This window comes from Salmo salar, chromosome 02 (genome assembly GCF_965601325.2).
Source record: "Salmo salar chromosome 02, fSalSal1, whole genome shotgun sequence".
NCBI lineage: Eukaryota > Metazoa > Chordata > Actinopteri > Salmoniformes > Salmonidae > Salmo > Salmo salar.
In genome coordinates, this window is record NC_138292.1 from 7,948,073 (window position 1) to 7,968,973 (window position 20,901).

The 20,901-nt window shown below is 42.0% G+C and overlaps 1 protein-coding gene across 1 annotated transcript in view; it reads right to left on the minus strand.

Moving 5' to 3' along the window:
• Positions 1-20,901, minus strand: part of LOC106573589 (neurobeachin-like protein 2) — a 138,038-nt gene that overhangs the window by 30,113 nt on the left and 87,024 nt on the right. Inside the window, exons 26-33 of the mRNA XM_082968540.1 lie at positions 16,913-17,471; positions 13,806-13,987; positions 11,401-11,557; positions 8,349-8,492; positions 6,328-6,453; positions 5,810-6,010; positions 1,231-1,380; positions 762-919 (exon numbers count right to left, since the gene is read on the minus strand). Coding sequence (XP_082824666.1) covers positions 762-919; positions 1,231-1,380; positions 5,810-6,010; positions 6,328-6,453; positions 8,349-8,492; positions 11,401-11,557; positions 13,806-13,987; positions 16,913-17,471 — 1,677 coding nt within the window. The remainder of the gene's footprint in view (positions 1-761; positions 920-1,230; positions 1,381-5,809; positions 6,011-6,327; positions 6,454-8,348; positions 8,493-11,400; positions 11,558-13,805; positions 13,988-16,912; positions 17,472-20,901) is intronic.

The window sequence follows — 20,901 nt, forward strand, 5'->3', positions numbered from 1 at the left end:
TCTTTTTTATGGCGGTTTTGGAGCAGTGGCTTCTTCCTTGCTGAGTGGCTTTTCAGGTTATGTCGATATAGGACTCGTTTTACTGTGGATATAAATACTTTTGTACCTGTTTCCTCCAGCATCTTCACAAGGTCCTTTGCTGTTGTTCTGGGATTGATTTGCACTTTCGCACCAAAGTACGTTCATCTCTAGGAGACAGAACGCGTCTCCTTCCTGAGCGGTATGACGGCTGCGTGGTCCCATGGTGTTTATACTTGCGTACTATTGTTTGTACAGATGGACGTGGTACCTTCAGGCATTTGGAAATTGCTCCCAAGGATGAACCAGACTTGTTTGGCTGATTTCTTTTGATTTTCCCATGATGTCAAGCAAAGAGGCACTGAGTTTGAAGGTAGGCCTTGAAATACATCCACAGGTACACCTCCAATTGACTCAAATTATGTCAATTAGCCTATCAGAAGCTTCTAAAGCCATGACATCATTTTCTGGAATTTTCCAAGCTGTTTGAAGGCACAGTCAACTTAGTGCATGTAAACATCTGACCCACTGGAATTGTGATACAGTGAATTATAAGTGAAATAATCTGTCTGTAAACAATTGTAAGAAGAATTACTTGTGTCATGCACAAACTAGACTTCCTAACCGACTTGCCAAAACTATAGTTTGTTAACAAGAAATTTGTGGAGTGGTTGAGTTTTAATGACTCCAACCTAAGTGTATGTAAACTTCCGACTTCAACTGTAGATACAATAGAGTCTGACCTGTGTGCCCAGGCCTCTCTCTCGCTGGTGAGCAGCCTGCGGAGGGACTTCCAGTGGCGCCACACAACTCCCTGCTGGCCGGAGCTCTGTTTCTGACCACTGTGGTAACGGCTGTTTTCACTGCGTACCCGCCTCAGGTACGGGTCCACTATCACCTCCTGTAAGAGCACACACAGACCCCATGCGCACGCACGAACACGCACACACACACAAATACCTGTAGATTACTGACCAATCAGCAATACAAGCACAAACCAAGTTCTACTGGGCTGATAATCCACTGCTTCAGAATACTCCAGATCACCACAATATAATGACAACAGTACAACTAGAAGCTGAACAAAAACAACTTTCAAGACATAATATTGACTTGATATTAATGTCATAATGGAGGTTATTTCATAATGGAGGACAGTGGGCTATACTATGACCTCATAGGAGTACCAGGCCTGCTACTAGCATAGTTTACCTGGAACTTGTCTTTGCTGTAGGTCCTCTCTTTGTCCCGCCGTATGGCAGTGCTCATCAGGTCATCAAAGCATGAGTTCCAGAAGTTAGACATGAGGTCATGACTCTTCCCAAACTGATCCAGTTCATACTGCTCCATGGTGGGCTGCACCTACACATTACATACATACATTATATACTGTAATGTTATACACTACCTACACATTACATACACACATCATATACTGTAAAGTTATACACTACCTACACATTACATACATACATTATATACTGTAATGTTATACACTACCTACACATTACATACATACATTATATACTGTAATGTTATACACTACCTACACATTACATACATACATTATATACTGTAATGTTATACACTACCTACACATTACATACATACATTATATACTGTAATGTTATACACTACCTACACATTACGTACACACATTATATACTGTAATGTTATACACTACCTATACATTATATACTGTAATGTTATACACTACCTACACATTATATACTGTAATGTTATACACTACCTACACATTACATACACACATTATATACTGTAATGTTATACAGTACCTACACATTACATACATACATTATATACTGTAATGTTATACACTACCTACACATTACATACACACATTATATACTGTAATGTTATACACTACCTACACATTATATACTGTAATGTTATACACTACCTATACATTATATACTGTAATGTTATACACTACCTACACATTATATACTGTAATGTTATACACTACCTACACATTACATACATACATTATATACTGTAATGTTATACACTACCTACACATTACGTACACACATTATATACTGTAATGTTATACACTACCTACACATTACATACACACATTATATACTGTAATGTTATACACTACCTACACATTACATACATACATTATATACTGTAATGTTATACACTACCTACACATTATATACTGTAATGTTATACACTACCTACACATTATATACTGTAATGTTATACACTACCTACACATTACATACACACATTATATACTGTAATGTTATACAGTACCTAAACATTACATACATACATTATATACTGTAATGTTATACACTACCTACACATTACATACATACATTATATACTGTAATGTTATACACTACCTACACATTATATACTGTAATGTTATACACTACCTACACATTATATACTGTAATGTTATACACTACCTACACATTACATACACACATTATATACTGTAATGTTATACAGTACCTAAACATTACATACATACATTATATACTGTAATGTTATACACTACCTACACATTACATACACACATTATATACTGTAATGTTATACAGTACCTACACATTACATACATACATTATATACTGTAATGTTATACACTACCTACACATTACATACACACATTATATACTGTAATGTTATACACTACCTACACATTACATACACAATTATATACTGTAATGTTACACACTACCTACACATTACATACATACATTATATACTGTAATGTTACACACTACCTACACATTACATACATACATTATATACTGTAATGTTACACACTACCTACACATTACATACACACATTATATACTGTAATGTTATACACTACCTACACATTACATACACACATTATATACTGTAATGTTATACACTACCTACACATTATATACATGCATTATATACTGTAATGTTATACACTACCTACACATTACATACACACATTATATACTGTAATGTTATACACTACCTACACATTATATACTGTAATGTTATACACTACCTACACATTACATACACACATTATATACTGTAATGTTATACAGTACCTACACATTACATACATACATTATATATTGTAATGTTACACACTACCTACACATTATATACTGTAATGTTATACACTACCTACACATTACATACATACATTATATACTGTAATGTTATACACTACCTATACATTACATACACACATTATATACTGTAATGTTATACACTACCTACACATTACATACACACATTATATACTGTAATGTTACACACTACCTACACATTACATACATACATTATATACTGTAATGTTATACACTACCTACACATTACATACACACATTATATACTGTAATGTTATACACTACCTACACATTACATACATACATTATATACTGTAATGTTACGTACACACATTATATACTGTAATGTTATACACTACCTATACATTATATACTGTAATGTTCTATACTACCTATACATTACATACACACATTATATACTGTAATGTTACGTACACACATTATATACTGTAATGTTATATACTACCTATACATTATATAGAGTCATGTTATATACTACCTATACAGTAATGTTATATACTACCTATACAGTAATGTTATATACTACCTATACATTATATACAGTAATGTTATATACAGTAATGTTATATACTACCTATACATTATATACAGTAATGTTATATACGACCTATACATTATATACAGTAATGTTATATACTACCTATACAGTAATGTTATATACTACCTATACATTATATACAGTAATGTTATATACTACCTATACATTATATACAGTAATGTTATATACTACCTATACATTATATACAGTAATGTTATATACTACCTATACATTATATACAGTAATGTTATATGCTACCTATTCATTATATACAGTAATGTTACATACTACCTATACATTATATACAGTAATGTTATATACTACCTATTCATTATATACAGTAATGTTATATGCTACCTATTCATTATATACTATAATGTTATATACTACCTATACATTATATACAGTAATGTTATATACTACCTATACAGTAATGTTACATACTACCTATACATTATATACAATAATGTTACATAATACATATACATTATATACCATAATGTTACATACTACCTATTCATTATATACAGTAATGTTATATACTACCTATACAGTAATGTTATATAGTACCTATACATTATATACAGTAATGTTATATACTACCTATACAGTAATGATGCATACTACCTATACATTGTATACTGAAATGTTATACACTACCTATACATTATATACAGTAATGTTATATACTACCTATACATTATATACAGTAATGTTATATACTACCTATACATTATATACAGTAATGTTATATGCTACCTATTCATTATATACTGTAATGTTATATACTACCTATTCATTATATACAGTAATGTTATATACTACCTATACATTATATACTGTAATGTTATATACTACATATCACATTGGCAAAGGCCCTAAAGGTAATGGACATAAGCTGATAAACGAGCACACACGCACAGACACAGACAAACTGTTGCTCAGACTGGGAAAGAGGGATACCTAGTCAGTTGTACAACTGAATGCATTCAACTGAAATGTGTCTTCTGCATTTAACCCAACCCCTCTGAATCAGACTGGGCTTTACTGCCAGATCTAAGACATTTTCTATTTACAAGATATCTAAACAAAACAGATTTGTGATTATACACTGTCACACACATCTATAATAAATCCTCAGCTAAACCCAGTGGGTAGACGTCTGTTTGGCTTCATATCCTCAAACCTCTTGGTCTGCTAGGTGACTTCTCTTCCATCACATTCACACAGTAAATACAAGGAAAGCTTTTCTAAACTGGGAGAGATCCTGGCCTTCCATCCACGTACCTCCAGTGTGTAGACTATGAGGTAAATAATGAGAGAGGAGGACCAGAGAACACTGAACAGACACATTATCTGTCCCTGGTTTACTTTTCACTCTGAGGCAGAAAGGAGGATGTTACATCAGCCTGTCTAGAAATACTAGCCTGAGAAGAGACAAACGCCAACACCACATTTAGTAGTAGAACCTACGGACTCAGTTTAGTTTCTGAACTAAAGAAGAGAAGTGGACAAGCTAATGTTTTTAGCCTGTCCAGGAACTACCAAGGGACTACTGAGGAAAATGAGCTGTCCAACATACTTGACTGGATGTTTGTTTACTCCATGTGTAACTCTGTGTGGTTGTTTGTGTCACACTGCTTTGCTTTATCTTGGCCAGGTCGCAGTTGTAAATGAGAACTTGTTCTCAACTGGCCTACCTGGTTAAATAAAGGTGAAATAAACCCCTTTTTTTATACGAAGCTGCCATGTGGGGAATCATAGGTGGCTCGTTTCAGCTAGTTTTAGGTTGTTCTTGATACCATGTTTTGCTTTGAGGTGTTTGACTGATGTCATGTCTATGCTAATATAGCTGAAATTCCCTAGCTAGCGAACCTACAACTGCAACGATGGATTCTAGAAACAAAAAGAGCTCCTTATGCTCATATATTCAGTTCCAATAAACACTGAGATGAAATATAGTTTACATGTTGTCAACAATCTAAGTCAACCCGTCTGTTTTGCCCCCTAGTTGCACACCCGTTGGCCAACCCGTCTGTAAGGCCCTGGTCAAATGTAGTGCACTATATAGGGAGCCATTTGGGATCCAGATGATATAAACCAGAAGATAGATAAATGAAGGTTGAGTAGTACTGACGTGGCGTTGGTAGAAGTCCAGCCACTCCACTGTGTGGCTGTAGCTCTGGAGGTCCTGGGCGAAGGTGGGGCTGCCGTTGGTGACTGGCAGGCTGGGCAGCAGGCCGTGCAGGGTCACGGGGTCAGCGTGTTGGTCCAGGAGGGTACGCACGATGGGCACCAGCTGGGAAAAGGTCTCCGTGTGTCCTCCGTTGGGGTCGGCCTAAAACAAAACACCTTACTGTTGTACTTGTCTTTCTCACACTAACAGTCATACTTGTCTTTATTTACTAGTGTAAGGCCAGTGATAAGAATGGAAACACCAGAATAACGGATGTCAAAATAAAAGTTCCATTAAGTCCCAAATTCCAATATGTTCTCACAATAAAGGTCTCACACTAGCACCAATTTAGAAATAGCTGCTTTATTGAGGAAAGTTTTAATTGCAATGACTATGTTATGGGGTTGTGAATGCACTGACTAAGTCGCTCTGGATAAGTGCGTCTGCTAAAATGACAGAAATGTCCAACATAAATGTACCTCCATTACCCCGCCGGGCCACAGGGGGGCACCTAGTCGCCCCAGCAGGAAGCACACCTCGTCCCAGCCCAGAGAGAGAACTGTCTGCAGGAGGCTGTGGAGTTTAACGCAGGCCATTACAGACACCTGGGGAGAGAGGGAAGGGAGAGAGAGACATAGAGAGAGAGACAGAGAGAGACACAGAGAGAGAGAGACACAGAGAAAGAGAGAGGCAGAGAGAGAGGCAGAGAGAGAGAGACACAGAGACACACAGAGAGAGAGAGAGAGAGAGAGAGGCAGAGAGAGAGAGAGACAGAGACACACAGAGAGACAGAGACACACAGAGAGAGAGAGACACAGAGAGAGAGGCAGAGAGAGAGACACAGAGAGAGACACAGAGAGAGAGAGAGGCAGAGAGAGAGAGAGAGAGACAGAGACACACAGAGAGACAGAGACACAGAGAGAGAGACACAGAGACACACAGAGAGAGAGAGAGAGAGGCAGAGAGACAGAGACACACAGAGAGACAGAGACACACAGAGAGAGAGAGACACACAGAGAGAGAGGCAGAGAGAGAGACACACACACAGAGAGAGAGAGGCAGAGAGAGAGAGAGAGAGACAGAGACACACAGAGAGACAGAGACACAGAGAGAGAGACAGAGAGACAGAGAGAGACACACACAGAGAGAGACAGAGACACACAGAGAGAGAGAGACACACACAGAGAGAGAGAGACACAGAGAGAGAGAGAGAGAGAGAGAGAGACACACAGAGAGAGAGAGGCAGAGAGAGAGAGAGAGAGACAGAGACACACAGAGAGACAGAGACACAGAGAGAGAGACAGAGAGAGACAGAGAGAGAGACACACAGAGAGAGAGAGAGACACAGAGAGAGAGAGAGAGAGAGACACACAGAGAGAGAGAGACACAGAGAGAGAGAGAGACACAGAGAGAGAGAGAGACACAGAGAGAGAGACACAGAGACAGAGCGAGAGAGAGACAAAGAGAGAGAGACAGAGAGAGAGACACAGAGAGACAGAGACACAGAGAGACAGACACAGAGAGAGAGACACAAAGAGAGAGACACAAAGAGAGAGACACAGCGAGACAGAGACACAGAGAGACACAGAGAGAGAGACACACAGAGAGAGAGAGACACAGAGAGAGATAGACACAGAGAGAGAGAGACACAGAGAGAGAGAGACACAGAGAGAGAGAGACACAGAGAGAGAGAGACACAGAGATTCTTTGGTCAAAAAGCAAATTAGTCTCCACTTCAAAAGTATTCTCACAGGTGTTAGAATCAACAGAAGTCCTAGTAAATGTTTCATCAGTATACAAACCTGATATTATTAATACTCAGCTGATTTATTAAGTGGGGTACTAATATTAACAAAACACACAACAACAATTCAAGTGGATGGAAAAAGCTTTGCTCCTTAAAAATAAATAAACAAATCCCAACGCTTAAAGGAAGTCTTTGGACCATTTATATATGACCACTTGATCCCACACTCCTACAGGAGTGCCAAATAGCACCCCATTCCCTACATAGTGCACTACTTCTGACCAGAAAGTTATGCACTATGTAGGGAACAGGGTACCATTTGGGATGCATCCCAACAGTAGTTATAACTCAGAGAAGAGCTGCCCCGTCCTACACAACACTCCTCAGGAGGAATGCTAGCTATGTTCTCTGTGCACTGATAGATAACCATAGATGGACTGGTATTCTAAACACACTTTCCCCTCAAAAGGTCTAACCTTTATTTGATAGTAAATGTGTACTGACAGACAGAGCATTGGGATTGGTCCCACGACATCAAACCCACGCGTTGACTAATGCCCTAAATGGATGTAATTTGGAGAAAGAAGTTGTTTCCCAAATAGCACCCTATCCACCCCTATCCCAGCCTATGGGCTCTGGTCAAAAGTAGTACACTATATAGTGATTAGGGAGCCATTCGGCATGCAAGCCAGAGTTGGAGCCAGTCTAGTTTGGCTAGAGGGAGGTGGGCGTAGCGTAACATAGGTGACTGACCTGTGAGTCCTGTTGCTGGACGTAGCCGGTGATGATGCGCAGGCCGATCTGAGCCATCTCTCTGAGCTCCAGAGCTCCGGGGGTACCAGGGGTACTGTGCCATGCCTGTAGTCTGTCCAGGAGGTTCACCACCCCCTCAAAGATCTACAACAACAACACACCTGTTAACAGTCCACAACACATTTTCATTCAATTCAATTCCCACAAGGGGCAATTATGTAGGCAAGAGTGCAGATACCTGAATACAACATAACAATGAGTCAATTCTCAAGACCGGTTACCACACAGTTAAATGATATAGAACTACTATTCAAAACAGTAACCAAGCTAAAGCCAAGATGCGTCCACTGACATTAAACACACATACCGTCACAATAACAGGAAGTAGCTGTGCCATTAATACATGTAACTACATGTAATCTAAAATGTAATCTACCTAATCCCCGAATATGTATTATTTATCATGATGACCATAAACAATAACTAGTAATGCTGCATACTCCAAGAAAGGGTCAATCTAACCTTTCTGGTAAAAAAATAGTTATACATTGCTGAGATGTAGTCACTTTTGAGGACACAAGCTCAAATACACAGTACAAATATGATACAAATATGAAAATATGAAATATTTTATGACGTATTCCCTATTCAACAAAACTGTATGAATAAGGCTTGAAATGACTTCTATGCTTTCTAAATATAGTATAATCAGTGTCATGACGTTGGCCTGTGGGTAAGGTTTATGACCCCTCCATAAATACCTTTATCCCTTCCCCTCTCTTTCTGACCCTACTGAAGGACTGTTGAATAGCCTTTGTTAAACATAGAGAGTCTGGGAACATCAAACAAGTGGGGGGAAAGGAACCATATTTCGGTAATAGAACCAGTTGGAAATATGCGTTGGTACTTAATGAGTATGGATGTCAGTTCGGTTGTCATCTGAGACATTATGACTGATGACAGGACGACATAAACTGTACCTGGGAAAGTCTACACATTCTAGTTATCAGATTCACATGGAATTGTTGTGCAATTTAAATGTTTGATATTTAAACGGTTTGTTAGGAGATTAAATGTAACTTTAGCTTCCAAATGAGTGAATTGGGTTTTCATAAGGAAAGAGCCCTGACCAATCAGTGGCCCGCCCCTGTGAAGAGACAGGGGTTATAAACGATGAAACACACCCTTCTCCCTCTCCACTATATAAGTCAGTGATGAAATGTAACCAGCCTGTTCCGGGTACATGAGGTCTGCAGCCTCTGTGTTAAAAGGACACACATGTCAAGTACAGAACTAAGCCAACCTCAGAGTGAGCTTTGGTTGGGAATGGTATGAACTTTGAACCCTTATTCACTACAGAAGTGATACTTCCTAGCCGTTGAGTTAGCAGCGGCCGCTGTAGACGTGGGCTAGGAAAGGACGGACGACATATGCATTTTACCACCAGTGACATTCTTCCGAGGACAGGAAGATCTCTGTTGGCCAACACGGCCAGCATCTACGACCAACCTACCGAAGCGCAGCTCAGAGTAAATATTTATTGCATTTTCCTTTTCCAAATGGGCGGTAATTTAGAATGCATAAGATACTGTATTTACGATAGCATAGCTGCTGTTTCTGTGTTCCTCAGGCTTCCCGCTCTTTCATTCAAGCCCAACCCCCTTTCTTTGTGTAACAAGCCGCCATGCCGGTTTAGCCCACTAGGGCACATTCTCCTATCATTTCCTTGTAACCATATCTGTTTGTTATGCATTTCAGTGAATTAGATTAGTAAATAAATGATTTTAAGACAATTGATGTATGGATGACTCATAGTGAAGACTGGGTTCGTGCAGATAACCAACAATTTATGACGTTTGGAATGAGACTGACGAGGTAAACGAATACATCATTAAATCAGAAGACTCATAGATCAGATATTATGATATCTGAAAGTTATATTAGGAAAATGATAACTTTGTAATCTGAATATTTTCCTTGGTGCCCCGACTTCCTAGTTAATTACTGTTACACGATTAATCAGTTTAATCGCGTAATAATAATTACAGAGTTATTTGATAAACATGTCTTCAGTTTAATGATGCCAAAGACACGACATCAGATTATAAAACCACTAACTATGAGACTTCACCTTTCTTACAACTGTAAAATACATATTTGTAGTGTCAGAGAAAATGTGCATATTTTCTAAAGGTCTCTGTTGATGAAAACATCTCCCCCACCGCTGTGAGCCACACAGACCTCTAGCTTGGCTTCCTGAACTCCTTAGGAACTCACCTTTCGTCTCATATTATTATTGTCCATCTATGACAAACAGAAAGTGTTTTTTGTTTCAAATCTATGAATTATTTGAGAGGAATGGCTGTAAATCGATCTGAATGTGCTATAGTGAATAAACCACTCTCTTGTTGAGCTACAATGTAAGGATTGCAAGCATGTGCTTTGTCAGTGTCTGTGACGTAGGGTTCAGCCAGGAGATGAGCGACAGTCGGAAGAGCGAATTAAAACAGTAGGACGGACATCCCAGCTTCAAGTGGTTTCAGATTTCACATCCTACTTCACGTCACGCAAGCCATTTCCATCTACGAGGTCCACAGATGGATTTCTAAGTGAAAATGTAGGTCGGGACTGGTACCAGAACCATGCAGGTCCCCTACACAGGGGACTTTACATCTAAGAGGTGAGTAATTATTTCCTGCAATCAAGTTTAGACATCCTCAACATATGGTTTATATAGTGGACAGTTTGTAACGACAAACTCTCATCTCAGTGGCAAGTACTCGACACACATCCATAGTCTCTCTCTCAGCTGTTTGGTAGAAAGGTCAACTCTATGCAAAATGATACCATCAGATCACAGATTTTACACTCACAAATAATTGAGCATGGCTGATATTGTATGCATCCCAAATGGCACCCTATATAGTGCACTACTTTTGACCAGAGCCCTATGGGAGCCCTATGGGTCCTGGTCAAAAGTAGTGCACTACATAGAAATATATGGTGCCATTTGAGATGCAGACAACATGTGGACCATGGTGCAGTACTGTACCTTCTCGCTCCACAGAGCCTGGTTGTCTGTTCCCTCTGAGAAGAGGAAGTCCTGGAGCAGCCTGAGGAGACGCAGCAGACTGGGGAAGTATGGTAGAGAGACACCCTGAGAGTCCCTCAGGTCTGACAGAGAAGACTCCAGCATCATCTCTAACAGACTGAGAGAAAGAAACACAGCAGAGAGGAGGGGTGGAGAGGAGGGAGGGAGAATAGCCAGTCAACATTTAGAGCTACATTTTGCTCAACCAAAACAGAACAGAACTGCAAAAAAGTTAAGTTAGGCTTTTTTCACTTTCCTCAAGTCTTTCTGTGGTTGATGTGAATAAGACCTTTAAACAGGTTAACATTCACAAGGCCGCGGGGTCAGACGGATTACCAGGATGCACACTCAGAGCATGCACTGACCAACTGGCAAGTGTCTTCACTGACATGTTCAACCTCTCCCTGATCCAGTCTCAGGAGGAGGTAAAGATGTGTCATGAAGAAGGAACGACAACGCCTCTTCACCCTCAGGAGGAGGTAAAGATGTGTCATGAAGAAGGCACGACAACGCCTCTTCCCCCTCAGGAGGAGGTAAAGATGTGTCATGAAGAAGGAACGACAACGCCTCTTCACCCTCAGGAGGAGGTAAAGATGTGTCATGAAGAAGGCACGACAACGCCTCTTCACCCTCAGGAGGAGGTAAAGATGTGTCATGAAGAAGGAACGACAACGCCTCTTCCCCCTCAGGAGGTAAAGATGTGTCATGAAGAAGGCACGACAACGCCTCTTCCCCCTCAGGAGGAGGTAAAGATGTGTCATGAAGAAGGAACGACAACGCCTCTTCCCCCTCAGGAGGAGGTAAAGATGTGTCATGAAGAAGGAACGACAACGCCTCTTCCCCCTCAGGAGGAGGTAAAGATGTGTCATGAAGAAGGCACGACAACGCCTCTTCCCCCTCAGGAGGAGGTAAAGATGTGTCATGGGACCTCAGATCTTCAAAGTTCTACAGCTGCACCATTGAGAGCATCTTGACTGGCTGCATTCAACCGCAAGGCGCTACAGAGGGTAGAGCGTACGGCCCAGTACATCACTGGTACCCTGTGTATGTACCTAGTTATCAATTACCTCTTACCTCTCCCTGCACATGGACTCAGTACTGGTACCCTGTGTATGTACCTAGTTATTAATTACCTCTTACCTCTCCCTGCACATGGACTCAGTACTGGTACCCTGTGTATGTACCTAGTTATTAAGTACCTCTTACCTCTCCCTGCACATGGACTCAGTACTGGTACCCTGTGTATGTACCTAGTTATTAAGTACCTCTTACCTCTCCCTGCACATGGACTCAGTACTGGTACCCTGTGTATGTACCTAGTTATTAATTACCTCTTACCTCTCCCTGCACATGGGCTCAGTACTGGTACCCTGTGTATGTACCTAGTTATTAATTACCTCTTACCTCTCCCTGCACATGGACTCAGTACTGGTACCCTGTGTATGTACCTAGTTATTAATTACCTCTTACCTCTCCCTGCACATGGACTCAGTACTGGTACCCTGTGTATGTACCTAGTTATTAATTACCTCTTACCTCTCCCTGCACATGGACTCAGTACTGGTACCCTGTGTATGTAGCCTAGTTATTAATTACCTCTTACCTCTCCCTGCACATGGACTCAGTACTGGTACCCTGTGTATGTACCTAGTTATTAATTACCTCTTACCTCTCCCTGCACATGGACTCAGTACTGGTACCCTGTGTATGTACCTAGTTATTAAGTACCTCTTACCTCTCCCTGCACATGGACTCAGTACTGGTACCCTGTGTATGTACCTAGTTATTAAGTACCTCTTACCTCTCCCTGCACATGGACTCAGTACTGGTACCCTGTGTATGTACCTAGTTATTAATTACCTCTTACCTCTCCCTGCACATGGGCTCAGTACTGGTACCCTGTGTATGTAGCCTAGTTATTAATTACCTCTTACCTCTCCCTGCACATGGACTCAGTACTGGTACCCTGTGTATGTACCTAGTTATTGTTCCTCATTGTTATTATGTTTCTCTCTGCATGGTTGTGAAGGGCCCGTCAGTAAGCACTTCACTGTTAGTCCACACCTGTTGTTTACCAAGCATTTGACAAATAAAACTTGATTTGAAGTCACCTTAATGAATCTGTATACTGACATAAGACATGAGACTAACTAAATAACTGACTGAATAACTAACTAAATAGCTGACTGACTGATTGGCTGGCTGAATAACTAACTAAATAGCTGACTGAATAACTAACTAAATAGCTGACTGAATAACTAAATAGCTGACTGAATAACTAACTAAATAGCTGACTGAATAACTAACTAAATAGCTGACTGAATAACTAACTAAATAGCTGACTGGCTGTCTGTCGACCGACTGACCTGCATTTGATATCGTCAGGCGGGCGAACCAGTTGGCAGGAGGAGCCCAGCTTGGTGAGGACAGAGAAGACCTGTCCCCTCTCCCTCCACACGGCGTCCTCCCCCCCCTCCGACCCGCTGCCGCACCACAGCACAGAGAACACGATGTTAGTCAGCAGGTTACACAGCTCCTCCTCTGGCGTCTGCTGAAAGGGACCCACACACACACACACACACACACACACACACACACACACACACACACACACACACACACACACACACACACACACACACACCATAATCACAGTTAGACACACAGATACAGGTTATATCCTGCCAGTTTGGACCTGTCCGGGGGTATCTTCGGATGGGGCCACAGTGTCTCCTGACCCCTCCTGTCTCAGCCTCTGGTATTTATGCTGCAGTAGTTTATGTCAGGGGGCTAGGGTCAGTCTGTTATATCTGGAGTATTTCTCCTGTCTTATCCGGTGTCCTGTGTGAATTTAAGTATGCTCTCTCTAATTCTCTCTTTCTCTCTCTTGGAGGACCTGAGCCCTAGGACCATGCCTCAGGACTACCTGGCATGATGACTCCTTGCTGTCCCCAGGCCACCTGGCCGTGCTGCTGTTCCAGTTTCAACTGTTCTGCCTGCGGCTATGGAACCCTGACCTGTTCACCGGACGTGCTACCTGTCCCAGACCTGCTGTTTTCAACTCTCTAGAGACAACAGGAGCGGTAGAGGTGCTGACCTGTTGCACCCTCGACAACTACTGTGATTATTATTATTTGACCCTGCTGGTCATTTATGAACAATTGAACATCTTGGCCATGTTCTGTTATAATCTCCACCCGGCACAGCCAGAAGAGGACTGGCCACCCCTCATAGCCTGGTTCCTCTCTAGGTTTCTTCCTAGGTTCTGGCCTTTCTAGGGAGTTTTTCCTAGCCACCGTGCTTCTACACCTGAATTGCTTGTTGTTTTGGAGTTTTAGGCTGGGTTTCTGTACAGCACTTTGAGATATCAGCTGATGTAAGAAGGGCTTTATAAATACATTTGTTTTGATACAGTACACTGTGTTGGAGACGGACTAAACCGCATCGGCATCTGCACAGCCGTATTCTAGGATATTGGACCGTTGGTTTTCATAGTTTCATAATTCTCAGCACGACTCTATCCCTCATCACACTCAGTTGAATAGGAGTCATGTACACTGAACCATGTTGGTTGTATAGGAGTCATGTACACTGAACCATGTTGGTTGAATAGGAGTCATGTACACTGAACCATGTTGGTTGTATAGGAGTCATGTACACTGAACCATGTTGGTTGTATAGGAGTCATGTACACTGAGCCACGTTGGTTGAATAGGAGTCATGTACACTGAGCCACGTTGGTTGAATAGGAGTCATGTACACTGAGCCACGTTGGTTGAATAGGAGTCATGTACACTGAGCCACGTTGGTTGTATAGGAGTCATGTACACTGAGCCACGTTGGTTGTATAGGAGTCATGTACACTGAGCCACGTTGGTTGAATAGGAGTCATGTACACTGAGCCACGTTGGTTGAATAGGAGTCATGTACACTGAGCCACGTTGGTTGAATAGGAGTCATGTACACTGAGCCACGTTGGTTGTATAGGAGTCATGTACACTGAGCCACGTTGGTTGTATAGGAGTCATGTACACTGAGCCACGTTGGTTGAATAGGAGTCATGTACACTGAGCCACGTTGGTTGAATAGGAGTCATGTACACTGAGCCACGTTGGTTGTATAGGAGTCATGTACACTGAGCCACGTTGGTTGAATAGGAGTCATGTACACTGAGCCACGTTGGTTGAATAGGAGTCATGTACACTGAGCCACGTTGGTTGAATAGGAGTCATGTACACTGAGCCATGTTGGATGGGAATGTTTTTGAGGTATGAGGTCAGGCTGTGCGACCCCCGCAGATGGGGGTCAGGGAGTCTCCCAGACTATCACAGCTCTGCGGCTGAGGACTCTGAAACATGCTTACGGGATGCTAATACTTGTGATTTTCTGACTGATACATTTCAGGAGAAATCCGTTAACGGATATGGATATGGGACATTACACAAGACACTGGACTTCATGTTCAACACATGTGGTCCAGTTTATTCAAACACCACACAACATACCTCCTAGGAATGCTCAGTACCAGTGGTTAGGGTTAAGGTTAAGGTTAGGACAACAGTACCTGTGGTTAAGGTTAGGACAACAGTACCTGTGGTTAGGGTTAAGGTTAAGGTTAGGACAACAGTACCTGTGGTTAGGGTTAAGGTTAAGGTTAGGACAACAGTACCTGTGGTTAAGGTTAAGGTTAGGACAACAGTACCTGTGGTTAAGGTTAAGGTTAGGACAACAGTACCTGTGGTTAAGGTTAAGGTTAGGACAACAGTACCTGTGGTTAAGGTTAAGGTTAGGACAACAGTACCTGTGGTTAAGGTTAAGGTTCGGGCAGCAGTACCTGTGGTTAAGGTTAAGGTTAGGACAACAGTACCTGTGGTTAAGGTTAAGGTTAGGGCAGCAGTACCTGTGGTTAAGGTTAAGGTTAGGACAACAGTACCTGTGGTTAAGGTTAAGGTTAGGGCAGCAGTACCTGTGGTTAAGGTTAAGGTTAAGGTTAGGACAACAGTACCTGTGGTTAAGGTTAAGGTTAGGACAACAGTACCTGTGGTTAAGGTTAAGGTTAGGACAACAGTAACTGTGGTTAAGGTTAAGGTTAGGACAACAGTACCTGTGGTTAAGGTTAAGGTTAGGACAACAGTACCTGTGGTTAAGGTTAAGGTTAGGACAACAGTACCTGTGGTTAAGGTTAAGGTTAGGACAACAGTACCTGTGGTTAAGGTTAAGGTTAGGGCAGCAGTACCTGTGGTTAAGGTTAAGGTTAGGACAACAGTACCTGTGGTTAAGGTTAAGGTTAGGACAACAGTACCTGTGGTTAAGGTTAAGGTTAGGGCAGCAGTACCTGTGGTTAAGGTTAAGGTTAGGACAACAGTACCTGTGGTTAAGGTTAAGGTTAAGGTTAGGACAACAGTACCTGTGGTTAAGGTTAAGGTTAGGACAACAGTACCTGTGATTAAGGTTAAGGTTAGGGCAGCAGTACCTGTGGGTTGGAGGTGTTGGAGATGGTGTCAGCTGCCCGGGGGTCAGTTCCATAGTTGGAGTCGTCCAGCACGTTGGACAGACTGGAGCTCTTCCTGGGTCTCAGAGAGGGGAACGACCGGCTGTGCTCCAGGGGCGAGGGGGTGCCTGCCTGACTACCCCCCACAGGGTTCTGGTTCCATGTCCCCGTCTCACCCCTCATACCCCCCAGCTCCAGCTCAAAGGGCGAGGTGCCGAAGGGGGACAGAGGGTGGTAGAGAGCCTCCTCTTGGGGCCGGGTGGAGGGGATGTCCATGGTGTTGGACAGGGAGGACGAGCGGCTCCCCTGCTCTACCGAGTCAAACGACTTAAATTGGAGAGAGTCGGCAAAGTCCTTCAAAGTGCCTCCACTGCTGTTAGGGGAAGACCGAGAGAGGTCGGAGAAACCCTCTGAGATATTCCTCCCTCCCAGGCCCTCGCCGTCTCCCTCCTCCTCCTCTTCCTCGTCCCGCGAGGTGTAAGGGAGGAAGACGTCTGTGTGAGCGTCCTGAGAGTCCTCTATGACCATGCTGTGATCTCTCCTGAGAGGGGAGCAGTTCAACATTTAGTAAGAGTTGTGTGTTAACTGATCTATAGCAGGGGTAGAGCTGAACACATGTTAACTGATCTATAGCAGGGGTAGAGCTGAACACATGTTAACTGATCTATAGCAGGGGTAGAGCTGAACACATGTTAACTGATCTATAGCAGGGGTAAAGAGCTGAACACATGTTAACTGATCTATAGCAGGGGTAGAGAGCTGAACACATGTTAACTGATCTATAGCAGGGGTAGAGCTGAACACATGTTAACTGATCTATAGCAGGGATAGAGCTGAACACATGTTAACTGATCTATAGCAGGGTAAAGCTGAACACATGTTAACTGATCTATAGCAGGGGTAGAGCTGAACACATGTTAACTGATCTATAGCAGGGGTAGAGCTGAACACATGTTAACTGATCTATAGCAGGGGTAAAGAGCTGAACACATGTTAACTGATCTATAGCAGGGGTAGAGCTGAACACATGTTAACTGATCTATAGCAGGGGTAAAGAGCTGAACACATGTTAACTGATCTATAGCAGGGGTAAAGAGCTGAACACATGTTAACTGATCTATAGCAGGGGTAAAGAGCTGAACACATGTTAACTGATCTATAGCAGGGGTAAAGAGCTGAACACATGTTAACTGATCTATAGCAGGGGTAAAGAGCTGAACACATGTTAACTGATCTATAGCAGGGGTAGAGCTGAACACATGTTAACTGATCTATAGCAGGGGTAGAGCTGAACACATGTTAACTGATCTATAGCAGGGGTAGAGCTGAACACATGTTAACTGATCTATAGCAGGGGTAAAGAGCTGAACACATGTTAACTGATCTATAGCAGGGGTAAAGAGCTGAACACATGTTAACTGATCTATAGCAGGGGTAGAGAGCTGAACACATGTTAACTGATCTATAGCAGGGGTAGAGCTGAACACATGTTAACTGATCTATAGCAGGGGTAAAGAGCTGAACACATGTTAACTGATCTATAGCAGGGGTAGAGCTGAACACATGTTAACTGATCTATAGCAGGGGTAAAGAGCTGAACACATGTTAACTGATCTATAGCAGGGGTAAAGAGCTGAACACATGTTAACTGATCTATAGCAGGGGTAAAGAGCTGAACACATGTTAACTGATCTATAGCAGGGGTAAAGAGCTGAACACATGTTAACTGATCTATAGCAGGGGTAGAGCTGAACACATGTTAACTGATCTATAGCGGGGGTAAAGAGCTGAACACATGTTAACTGATCTATAGCAGGGGTAAAGAGCTGAACACATGTTAACTGATCTATAGCAGGGGTAAAGAGCTGAACACATGTTAACTGATCTATAGCAGGGGTAAAGAGCTGAACACATGTTAACTGATCTATAGCAGGGGTAGAGCTGAACACATGTTAACTGATCTATAGCAGGGGTAGAGCTGAACACATGTTAACTGATCTATAGCAGGGGTAGAGCTGAACACATGTTAACTGATCTATAGCAGGGGTAAAGAGCTGAACACATGTTAACTGATCTATAGCAGGGGTAGAGCTGAACACATGTTAACTGATCTATAGCAGGGGTAAAGAGCTGAACACATGTTAACTGATCTATAGCAGGGGTACAGCTGAACACATGTTAACTGATCTATAGCAGGGGTAAAGAGCTGAACACATGTTAACTGATCTATAGCAGGGGTAAAGAGCTGAACACATGTTAACTGATCTATAGCAGGGGTAGAGCTGAACACATGTTAACTGATCTATAGCAGGGGTAGAGCTGAACACATGTTAACTGATCTATAGCAGGGGTAGAGCTGAACACATGTTAACTGATCTATAGCAGGGGTAAAGAGCTGAACACATGTTAACTGATCTATAGCAGGGGTAGAGCTGAACACATGTTAACTGATCTATAGCAGGGGTAAAGAGCTGAACACATGTTAACTGATCTATAGCAGGGGTAAAGAGCTGAACACATGTTAACTGATCTATAGCAGGGGTACAGCTGAACACATGTTAACTGATCTATAGCAGGGGTAGAGCTGAACACATGTTAACTGATCTATAGCAGGGGTAAAGAGCTGAACACATGTTAACTGATCTATAGCAGGGGTAGAGCTGAACACATGTTAACTGATCTATAGCAGGGGTAGAGCTGAACACATGTTAACTGATATATAGCAGGGGTAAAGAGCTGAACACATGTTAACTGATCTATAGCAGGGGTAGAGCTGAACACATGTTAACTGATCTATAGCAGGGGTAGAGCTGAACACATGTTAACTGATCTATAGCAGGGGTAGAGCTGAACACATGTTAACTGATCTATAGCGGGGTAGAGCTGAACACATGTTAACTGATCTATAGCAGGGGTAGAGCTGAACACATGTTAACTGATCTATAGCAGGGGTAGAGCTGAACACATGTTAACTGATCTATAGCAGGGGTAGAGCTGAACACATGTTAACTGATCTATAGCAGGGGTAAAGAGCTGAACACATGTTAACTGATCTATAGCAGGGGTAGAGCTGAACACATGTTAACTGATCTATAGCAGGGGTAGAGCTGAACACATGTTAACTGATCTATAGCAGGGGTAGAGCTGAACACATGTTAACTGATCTATAGCAGGGGTAAAGCTGAACACATGTTAACTGATCTATAGCAGGGGTAAAGAGCTGAACACATGTTAACTGATCTATAGCAGGGGTAGTGCTGAACACATGTTAACTGATCTATAGCAGGGGTAGAGCTGAACACATGTTAACTGATCTATAGCAGGGGTAGAGCTGAACACATGTTAACTGATCTATAGCAGGGGTAGAGAGCTGAACACATGTTAACTGATCTATAGCAGGGGTAGAGCTGAACACATGTTAACTGATCTATAGCAGGGGTAAAGAGCTGAACACATGTTAACTGATCTATAGCAGGGGTAGAGCTGAACACATGTTAACTGATCTATAGCAGGGGTAGAGCTGAACACATGTTAACTGATATATAGCAGGGGTAGAGCTGAACACATGTTAACTGATCTATAGCAGGGGTAGAGCTGAATACATGTTAACTGATCTATAGCAGGGGTAAAGAGCTGAACACATGTTAACTGATCTATAGCAGGGGTAGAGCTGAACACATGTTAACTGATCTATAGCAGGGGTAGAGCTGAACACATGTTAACTGATCTATAGCGGGGTAGAGCTGAACACATGTTAACTGACCTATAGCAGGGGTAAAGAGCTGAACACATGTTAACTGATCTATAGCAGGGGTACAGCTGAACACATGTTAACTGATCTATAGCAGGGGTAAAGAGCTGAACACATGTTAACTGATCTATAGCAGGGGTAGAGCTGAACACATGTTAACTTATCTATAGCAGGGGTAGAGCTGAACACATGTTAACTGATCTATAGCAGGGGTAAAGAG